Source organism: Phycodurus eques, chromosome 15 (genome assembly GCF_024500275.1).
Source record: "Phycodurus eques isolate BA_2022a chromosome 15, UOR_Pequ_1.1, whole genome shotgun sequence".
Taxonomy (NCBI): Eukaryota; Metazoa; Chordata; class Actinopteri; order Syngnathiformes; family Syngnathidae; genus Phycodurus; species Phycodurus eques.
In genome coordinates this window covers 17,790,884-17,801,919 of record NC_084539.1, presented here as the reverse complement: position 1 = coordinate 17,801,919, position 11,036 = coordinate 17,790,884, and the positions used below count along the sequence as shown (strand labels likewise).

The 11,036-nt window shown below is 38.7% G+C and overlaps 1 protein-coding gene across 1 annotated transcript; it reads right to left on the bottom strand.

Annotated features, from left to right (window-relative positions):
• Positions 1 to 1,679: 1,679 nt before the first annotated feature.
• Positions 1,680 to 8,862, bottom strand: LOC133414134 (PR domain zinc finger protein 12-like). Its single transcript, XM_061699280.1, has 5 exons — positions 8,643 to 8,862; positions 5,513 to 5,703; positions 5,250 to 5,405; positions 4,145 to 4,274; positions 1,680 to 3,269 (listed from the first exon to the last, which is right to left on the bottom strand). Exons 1-5 carry the CDS (start codon positions 8,860 to 8,862, stop codon positions 2,746 to 2,748), a joined length of 1,221 nt encoding a protein of 406 aa, XP_061555264.1. The 3' UTR covers positions 1,680 to 2,745.
• Positions 8,863 to 11,036: the final 2,174 nt, after the last annotated feature.

Here is an 11,036-nt window from a genome sequence, read left to right as displayed (position 1 = left end):
ACTTGCTTGGCAAACATGTTTACACGCAATGGAAAAGTTGAGGGCCCTCATGATAGTGATACTGTGTGGTGGCTCTCAGGTTACTGACAACACACACACAGCGAGTTGCACAGAAGTGCTGTGTCATTATAGCGAGTGCATCTGCACAGGAACAGCCAGCCTGCACTTCAGATAACTTGGGAGGAGGCAAGCAAACCGCAGAGGCGCCATGTTGTGACTCATTTTCTCAGGTAAATTGTTTCATTTTTGTATCTACCTGAGGTCAAAGTGTCAAATTCAAAAAGGTGATAATCAGTTTTCTTTCAGCGTTGAGCCACGTGGCTGACTTGATCACTTCTTGTTGCTGTACAAAGCAGGAGAAGAAGACAACAGTAGCAGGATGACTCAACCGCTGTAAAGGTGATTTATAAAAGGGGGGAAAAAACATTAAAAGTACTGGACATTTTTAATAAATGATCTGCAGTCACATCATCTCCCCCTGTCACTTTTCTGATTTTTGAAAATCTGACAATGCAGGACAACAAGTGTGGACCGTCTGCCAGGACAAAGCCACATCCAGTCCACACATCTACTGATTCTTTTCTTCTTGGGTGATGCAGTGTTTGTTCCAATGATGACTTTTCCGGAATCTTCCCGTGGGGAAGTCGGTTCACGTCTGACAGCTGACAAGCATGACAGCTTCCCATTCTATCAGCCTACGTCAGGGGTGTCCAAACTTTTTCATCCACTGAAAATCAAAGGAGGCAAGGGCCCCTTTGACATCTTTTGATTAATTAACACATTAAAACAATCCATCAATGTGGGTACAACTATTTGATGCAATATTTATTATATATATATACACTGTACATTTAAAAATAAAGACAGCCAGATCGTTTTCAGGATTTTCAGATGGCCAGTGGCCTTATATCCCACAAGACTATAGACCTACTCTTGCACTGAGCAGCAGCAAAATCACATCTTCACATTTAGAACCAAAATAGGAGCATTTCTGTACTAAGCAAACCTTGGCGTCATGTCTTACCGAAATGTGTGATTGGCAGAAAAGAAGGACGTGAGAGATAAGAACAAAATTCTTCTCTTCTCCTGCCTTGCCACCCATTGTAGAAAGTACTGGAGTACAATGCAGTCAAACAACGCAGGTCGTGTCAAATGTTCGTTTCAATCTATGCCGCGGGCCGCTAAAAAAATAGATGGCGGGTCAGAAATAGCCCCCGGCCTGTAATTTGGACACACCAGTGGTCATGATCATCTCATTTGATTCCAAATAAACAGTTGTCGTCACCTTATTTTGTGCGTGTTTCATGAAAGCCTCAGATATTAATTTTTGCTGCTTGTGTATTTGGAAAATAATTGAAACTGCAAAATAACAATAAAAACGCTACACGATTTAAAAAATACACAGCGAATTCCTAGAAACATGATTGGATACCAATTTAATTATTGTTCCGGTTGATTCTCTATTGTATACATTATTTGTCCTAAAAACATATTTATACATGCAACACATAATATAGAACATTGTGAAGTGAGTGACTCTACATTCGTAACCCAGCAAAAGAAAAAAGTATTTTACAAGGACCATAGATCGAAAGTAACACAGTACTGTACAATTCTCTATTATTATGTTGAATGGACATTCAAAATGAACAAGTACACATACCAGTAAATTCAGATGATTTATTTAGAATACAAGAAGCGCAAATGTATTTACACTCACATATACAGTAGCATACATTTACTTATTTTTTTTAATATTACACAATTTTTCGGTCTGTACAAGTTTAAAGTGACAATTTTATTTGAAAAGTGTGGGCCCAACGACTCCATAGAAACGGCTCGGATTGGGGTCATGTGACGTGTGAGCCCGAGAGCATTGGAGGGATGCTTTGATCACGTGACAGGCGGGTCGTCTTATTCAAGTCTTTGGGTCACGTGCCAGGCGATTTTACAGTTAGCTATTTTATTTTTTTTTGCATTTTGCCTCTGTATTTTATGTACTTTATGTATGACTGTATTTTAACTATGTGAAGCACTTGGCGACTCCGCTCTGTGAAAAGTGCTATATAAATAAAATTCAGTGAAGCGTATGGGAGAGAAGTCTCGACCACCTGACGTGTGAGTTCACGCAGATTGGCGTGATGTTTCAATCACGTGGCGCAGGGGTCACCAACACGGTGCCCGTGGGCTCCGAAGGAGCACATGCGTAGCCCGCGGGCCTGTGCTAAAAATAACTTAATTGATGGCACATTGTGATTTCCTAGAAAAGTTGTAAAATGCTCCTTTGAAACTGTAAGAACTTTCAAGATTTATGGGAATAAAGTTTTGCTTATTGATATTTCTCTGCTTCCCACCTTGTTAAATCATTGTTCATTATTATTGTGAGAACTCATTAACATGATCAGTTTATTCACCAAGATGAATATTTTTAATAATAACATAATTCAAAGCAAATTGAGTAAATGTGTTATTTCAGAGGTGTGTATCTAACTGTTAGCGCTTTGCATTCATCGGTAGCAAAGAAGTAGCTCTGTTTCAAAAAGGTTGGTGACCCCTGTGTGTATCTCACGACTGTTTCTGGATGTTTCAATCACGTAATGTTTTTCCTCCAAGTCTTTGGTCACGTGCTAGGTGAGTTGTCTCAGGATTTTCCCCCCCCCTTTGTTAACACATAAATGGAACGCGTGGCGCCTCCTCTCCACTCGAGCTCTTCGCTAAAGTGCATCTTTGGTGTTGTCTTACTTGTCAGAGCACCAAGGCGGGAATGTGGTGTACCATCGGAATGTGATGGTGGTGGTGGCGGACCGCGGGCGCCATTTGCTGGACGGCGGCAGGAGGAGGAGGAGGAAGAGGCGGCGACGCCTGCGCAGTAGCCTCGGGGACCGGGGCCAAGGCGGGCTTGTGGCGTGCGCTCTTCTGGTGCGCGCGGAGCCCAGCCAGCTGCGAGTAGGCGCTCTGGCACACGTGACACTTGTAGGGCCGCTCGCCGGTGTGGAGGCGGACGTGGTTGCGTAGCGTGGACGACTGGCTGAAGCGGCGGTTGCAGAAGCGGCACACGAACGGCTTGTCCAGCGTGTGGATGCGCATGTGCGAGCGCAGGTTGCTGCGCGAGTTGAAGCCGCGGTGGCAGATGACGCAGCGCATGCGCCCTGAAGTGAGGAGCCCGGCCGTGCAAGCGGAGGAGGAGGAGGAGCAAGAGGAGGAGGAGGAGGAGGAGGAGGAGGAGGAAGAGGGCGGCGAGCACGAGAACTCGCAGGATTGCAAGTCATCTGGAACAGGAGAGAGAACGTGGACAATTACTTCCTAGCCGCTGTATCAGTGGTTTCAAACTTCTTAAACCAAGTCCCACCATCATGACCGACATTAAAATAAAGCTGCCTCGTACCATGTTCCTCAAAGACAAGACGTCTTTTTCCTAAAAAGCACATTTAATATTATTGTAAGCCAACGTAACATCAAGGACAGTTTGAACATGTCGATAGGAAAATGGAAAAAAAAAACTGTACTTAAAGAATTGAATGAACATGTTTTGCACATAAATTTAAAAACAAATATTTCTTATAGATTAAATGCAAATACATTGATCATAAAAGTTAAATACAACAGAACTGTACCGAGGCAGTGATTATTTTGCATACCACTAGAGGGAGCCCATGTACCAATAGTAGATATTTTGTTGTATGGACAGCTACAAGTGGATACACAGGTTAATTATGTACCTAAAATAATTGATAATCCTCTTGAGTATTGGGAAAGGCAGAGGTACAAATATTCAAGCCAATGCAGGGAGAAAATAGTGTCCCTTATAAATTCATAATCATAACAAAAAAACATGCATAAGCACACCATCAATATCTCATATTTTGTAACAGTGTATTTTGTCACAGTGGCAGATTCCTCAAAGTAAGGGAATGATGATTCATTGAGAAATATTTGTATGGAACACATCTAATGGTGGCCCATGACTGTATCATTAAAAGTATGTAAATACTGTATCATTAAAATAAAAAATGTTGACAGGAAATTGCACATCAAATTTGAATGTATTAAAATAGCATTGGACTGCTTTTCAGTATTGGGCCACAATAATAATAAATCGCTCATTGTTTCTGATTGTAAAAGTCATTTGAAAAAGGTTTCTCACCATTTCTGTTCTTCTTCTGCTGCTGCTGCTGCTGCTGCTCTTCGTCTGTTCCCGGCACTCCGGGGATGCCCAGGAATGTGTTGTGAGTGTTTCCATACCACACCAGCAGCTCCTGGTCTGGTGGGATAGTCTGAAAGAAAAAGAGGGGAAAATTCATAAAAATACAAAAACTTGCATTTGTTATTCTTTTTTGGTGTGTTCTGTAAGTGATTCTCAAAATGTGGTTAGCGGACTCCCTCTAGTGGTACTTAGTATGTGGCATGTGGCCAGGTTCTTGGCAATAAAGGCATGAATGAAACCATCGCATCCCCAACGCCATCTTATAACCAAACATTTAAGGACAAACCAGTGGCTTTTGCCCCGCCCAAAAACATTCAGTTGTATTTAACTTTTATGTGCGATACATTTTAAATGAATCATTATTAAATATATTACATTTAAATGCAGTGTAAATGTTCAAGCTGTGTGTATTGTTACTGCGGATTCAATTTTAATTTCAAATCCAATACAGTACTTTTTTTTAACTTTTCATGTACAATTCTTTTTTTTTTAAACTCCAAGTAGTACCATTTTTTTTAATGCAGTTAATTTTTTTTCATATACAATAGATTTTTTTTCCAAGTAGTGCAGTACATAAAAATGTATAGTTCAGTTGTACTTTTTTTTTTTACTGTAATATATTTGCATGATTTGTGTTAATCTTTAAGAACTGTTTGTTTTGGGACATCTATTCAGGTACAATTTTTATTTAACTTATGTTCAATACATTCTAAGTGAATCAATTATTGTGTACATATATTCCAGTACAGTGGTTATGTTCAAACTGTGCAAAATACTACAGTGTTCTACAATAATATTAAATATACTTTTAAGAATAAAATATGTCTCGTTTTTAATACATACTCTACTTACTGTAGGCCTACTACACTACTGTATTTTAAATGATGGCCATTCTGTTGGTACTTGGAGAGCCAAGTATTTTTTTTTAGGTGGTACTTGGTCTAAAAAGTTTGAGGTGGCATTATAAGTTGCATTTTGGCCTGAGGGAGCAACCAAATATGAACGGTTAGGAAACCCTGCATGCATGCAAAAGTGTTTCCTTTACCTCCACGGCCTTGTAATAGATGCTGCTGCCGATCTGGACCACTTCCAGGTTCTGTTCCTGCTCGTTGCGGGCGCACTTGATATAAGTCATCCAGCTGCGTTGGTCCTCCTGGCTGGCATCGATGAAGTACCTGACAGTGCCATCCTCGTTAAACACCTTAATTTAAAAATAAAAAAAATAAAAAATAAATAAAAAAAAAAGGAATATGAGCTTTAGGAATGACACATGTAGAAGCGGCTGGGACCTTCACAAAAGAGACTCACCTCCCACATCAAGTTGTTGTTCTTGAGCAGGTCCACGTGTTCCGGGGACAGGACTTTGCCCGTGAAGGGGCCCATCTCGGTACCGGCCTTGATCCAGGTCTTGGAGAAGATTCCCAGACCTTCTCCTGGGATGGAGCTCTGCGCGATGATTACCTCGGTGGGGAGCACCAGGCTGGACAACTTCTGCACCTCTGGAAAAGAAAAAAAAAAGAAAAAATCAACAATGTCAACAAACTACTCCGATGTCAAAAATAGCAATAATTGTGCTGTTGCTCAATTAAACAAATGTCTTTTCTCAAATTTTTACATATGGTGCCAAACTGGGCCACAATATTATGACTTTAAAAACAAATCATGTTTGTTTTGTATATTGATTGCATTTGTATTTTTATTTCATGTATATCAATTATGATGCCAAATATTAAGATAAAAACCTTATTTATTTTCACTTTATTAATTCTTCATAACTATGAATAAATTGTATTGTGATTTCCCCCCCCTCTCAAACAAATCCATTCTTGATTTTTATTTTATTTTTTTTAGCTGATGCATACTTTATAATAATGGAGCCAAATTGTGCCAAGATCAGTAAAAATAATAAAAAATATATCTTATTTGCAGATTCAGAAAAAATATTTTACATTTACTATTCACAATTGTGACACCAAATTGTATGATGATAAATTAAAACTACAAAATTCCATGCTTTTTAAAATGAATTAATCTATTTATTTATTTGCTATTCACAATTATGGCGCCAGGCAAATATTTTACATAATTCTATTATGATCATAAACATAATACAAGACTTTTAAAAGAAATTATTGCAATTATTGGTATTATGAGGAAATGTCCATACTTTTTAAAACGATCCTATTTATTCATCAATTTTATTCACATGATCAATTTAAAAAGAAAAATACAATTTAATGTATTTGTTAACTTTATTGTTCCAAATTACAACGACACATTGGGCCGTAATTGTTTCTTTTCCCAATGAAAAATGTTTTAATGTTTCGGTCCCGCACATTTGGAGAAGTCCTGCATGGATAACATGCAGGCTCTCATGTAACCCACCGCCCGCAGGTCCCGTCCCCCCCCAACCCCCGACCCCCCTCGGTTGCACAAAACGGCCCGGCTCCAAATATTTAGCGACACTTCATCCTCCGTTTAATTCGATTATGTGCTTGAATTGAACGTTTTGGAAAGCAGTTTTATCCCCACCTAAATAGGCGAATGGAGGGAGAAGAAGGGGAAAACGTTTCTTTAATGTCGAAATCAAAGTCCCCCCTTATTCTTGTATTTAAAAGCTGCAACAACACAAAAAAAATTATAATAAAAGCTTTGTCCAGTGGGGGTTAAATGGTCCTCCATTGCACGGGCTCCAGCAATTGGTCACGCTTCAGATGTGATATTCATTAAAGGGTCGGTGCAAAAAAAAAAAAAAAAAAAAGAAAGAAAGAAAAGAGAGAGACGGCTAATTCCAAATTCATTATCCTTTAAAGAAGTTTGTAGTAATAAATTTACGCTGAATGGAGCGGCGTCTTGTTAAAAGGGACTCTGGAATCCGCGCGACAAAAAAAAAAAAAAAAATATATATATATATATATATATATATATATAATAATGGAAAGGCGATTAGATGGCTGACATGCAATGAATAGCATTAGATTTAGCCTTCACGCCGCATTGTACGACCAACAGCAAATCTGTGAAAAGAAAGCGAGACGGCGAGAGAAGAGAAGACGACGGAGCCCCACTTGGCTGCCAAGCGCACGGGGGGGGGGGGGGGGAGACTGCAGTCCGCACAGTGATGAATGCCGGCCGGCTGACCGACCGGCGAGGAAGCTGCGAGAAAGAAAAGTGGACACTTTCTCAGGTCGACTCCGCAAAAGTTAACCAAATGAATTTCAAGGCCCGTCCGCCATTCAATCGGCGACACTTACACTTCTTTCAGGGGCTGAATGGCTCGAAAAGGAGCAGAAACAAACAGAATGGCGGGCAAATGTGGGAAGGGGAAAAAAAGGGGCAGCAACAAGTTGGAGGCCATAAAACTTCTTCTACTACAACAACTTCTACTAAACAACAACAATATCAACAACACACTTCTTCTTCTACTACTCCTTCACAGCGGGAAAGAAGCATTTCTTCTTCTACGACTCACTTTTCTTCTTCGTTTGTTTAATTCTCCTTTTCGTGGGGAAATAATCGGATACATTCATTCATGTATAGGCTCCAGCACCCCCGCGACCCGAGTGAGGATAAGCAGTAAAGGAAATGGATGGATGCATGGTTCATTCATGTCACAGGGAAATAAAACACTTATTACGCCCAATTTTATAGGTTTAATTTGTTCAAATTGAATAGTACCGAGATACTGTACTCATTCTTCTTCGTTTCATTAAATCCTCTGAAAAGGTTTTTCTCTTCTTCTACTGTACTTTTCCTTTCTTCTTCTTGAGTTAATTTAACACTTGTTCTTCGTCTAATGAATTCCTCCCAGGTTGACGTCGCATGGAAATTCAAACACTTTGAAATAAAACACTATAACTCCGATTTCTTCTTTTTATTTACTTCTCGCTTGATTAGTGGGGGAAATAATACTTCGCCTAATCCACCTCCAATTGATAGAAATAAAATAGGGCTACTACTCCAATTTCTTCTTGTATTTATTAATTTTTTTTCTCGATTAATGTGAAATAAATGTCGGTAAACAAGCTTCTTGCTCATGTCCTTCAGAAATGAGCAAAGCTACATAATCGAGATATCAATTTGTTCAACCATTTTGTCATCAACATGCAACAATAGGAATGAAAGGAAATACAGTTGTGTTTTTATTATTATTATTATTATTATTATTAAACTGAATTACAATCAGAAAGAAACATATTTTACTTTTGCCCAAGCCTCACAACGAAGCCTTATCACTCATTTGGATGAATTTCCCGGGTAGATACACAAATAAGCAAACAAACGGCACTGAGAATTTAATTAACTTAGCGCTTGAATATAATGTCATTCGTCATCAAGACACGGTGCTGTGCACGTTCCCAAGCCGTGATGGACATTGTTTAATATATATATATATATATTTAAAAAAAAACAAAAAAACATAACAGGTGGTGCTTACCTCCAGCAAAGGACTGCGCCAGCACTTCGGCGGTGAAGGCGGTCCTGGTGCAGCCGTCGGCGGCCTGCAGGTGCTCGCCCCCCTGCAGGACGTTCCTCCAGCGGCCGTACAGGAAGCTGTGCAGGACGTCCGACGTGATCACGTCCGACAGCGCCGCTCGGGCCGGACACTTAAATCCAGACTTGAGGGCCAAAGCTTCGGCGGGCAGCACGGAGCCCATCTTGTTGCTTTGTGGACCTGAGAGGTGAACTTAAAATAATAATAATAATAACGATAATACAAGAACAAGGAGGGGAGGAGGCGAAAATGGTGGTCTCCTCTCCCGAGAGTGTGTGAGTGAGATCTGGCTCTGCTCGGCTCTTGAGGGGCCCTTTATACTAGTGGGGGGGCTGCCCCCAGGACCCTAATCACTTATTAATGACACACCCCTTGCGGCGTGGTGCTGCCCACGATGGAAAAAAAAAAAAAAAAAAAAAGGAACAAAAATCCCAAAACTTTTACTTTCATGAATGCACTTTTGTTTTCCAAATGGAGAAACACAATTAAAAATAACTTGCTGAACACAAATGGAACCCTTGAAGACAAAAAAAAAAAAAAAACACTTAAAAATAAACGATGCACATGGAAAAATATCAAAGAGTTTATCTCATGAATGCATGCACAAATAACAATTTTAAAAAACGAAATGAATAAACAAATAAAAAAGGGTATGCACGGCTTTTTTCCTCATGAATGCACACTATTAATTAAAATATTTAAAAAAAAAATACTTAAAAATGAAAGTGAAGAAAAAGATAAAACAACATGAAGAGGATGTTTTTCCCCCATGAATGCATCATAGTATTTACAAAGAAAAACAAAGATCCAAAAAAATACACTCGAAACAAGAATGCACTCAAGGTGAAAAAAATTGGATGAGTGGCTTGCTTTTTCTCGCATGAATGCATACTATTTTTTTTTATAGGAAAACATTTAAAAAAAATATATTTTAAAAGATGAAAAAAAAGTTGTTCTTTGGAATTATTGTTAGAAATTAAAAGAGGGAAGTTTCTTTGCATGCTGTTTTTGAAAAACTATGTAGACATAAATAAAAAAAAAACACTAAAATGATGCAAGTGAGGGGAAAAAATCAAAAGCAGATGATTTGTTTTTGCTCATGAGTGCACAAAATTATTTTTACAAACAAAGATTCTTTACAAAACTAGAGAGGAAAACATTTTAGACTTGAATGACTCGTTCTCTCAAGTATGGCAACTTTGTTTTTTAAATGATACATTTGTTAAATTTAACAATTGTTGTTTTTAACAATTGTTAATTGTTAAATTTCAGAAGTAGTTTCTTCAACACTATTAAAGATAAAAATACATTTTAAAATAAAAAAATGAGCAGTGGGTGTCTTTTTCTTTTGTGAATTGCTAGAAAAAAACAAAAATATAATGATGAAAAAAAAAAGTTAACTGAACTGGGTCACTTTTACAAATGCAGACAATTAAAAAAAAAACTACAGTAAATAATAACGACCATTTTTGTTTAAATGAAATAGAAAAAAAGTGAAACAAAATGTGGGTGAAGTCTAAAAATACAAATACAGGGAGTGGCTGTAAAATGTAACAAAACACAACAACCATGCTTGTTTTTTTTAATAAATTGTTTATTTATTTGCATTTTTTTTTTTTTTTTACAAAATTGCCTTAAAAAAACAAAAATCAAGAAAAGTGATGCACGTGAAGTTTTTTTTTTTGTTAAAAACAACAATTCATTTCCAAAGCGGTGGTTGCTATTGTTCCCCTGAGTGCATTTGCTATTCATGTGCCTGTAATGTTATTTAAGCGCGGGAATAACAAGAATAGAAACACGCTCATGTTTTTTTTTTTCTTTTTTAAATATATTTCTTGGATTGGGGATGATGAGAGAGGTTGGGGGGGGGCATGAAAAGGTGTTGGTGGGGGGGTTGTTTTACAGCATTGTTCCCATGCAAAGCTGCTTTGACAGGCTGCACTTGTTGAAGTAAAACGGTTTAATATTCATGGGTGTTGTTGTGTGTGTGCCCCCCCCCCACAACGTTTAGATGAGTATATATGAGCCCCCTATTTTTCAGGCTTGATGGAGTGCGGCTAAACGGGCAGTTTTCCTTCTTTTTATTTAGGACATCTTTATTCCATTCGCTGCTTCGTGCTTTCAGAAGCACCCCACCACCCTCACCCACCCCCTGCAGGACCCCGACCTTGTTTTTTTCCCCCCCAAAGTGATGTCAGCACCCCTGAAAAGTGTCGCAAATCAATCTTTCATGGGGGCTTTTGAGGACAATTTGACATCCATGCACGCCTCTTTTCACTGCAGCAGCTACAAGGGGGATTGGGAGAAAAATGGGATTTTTTTTTAAGAAGAGCGAGA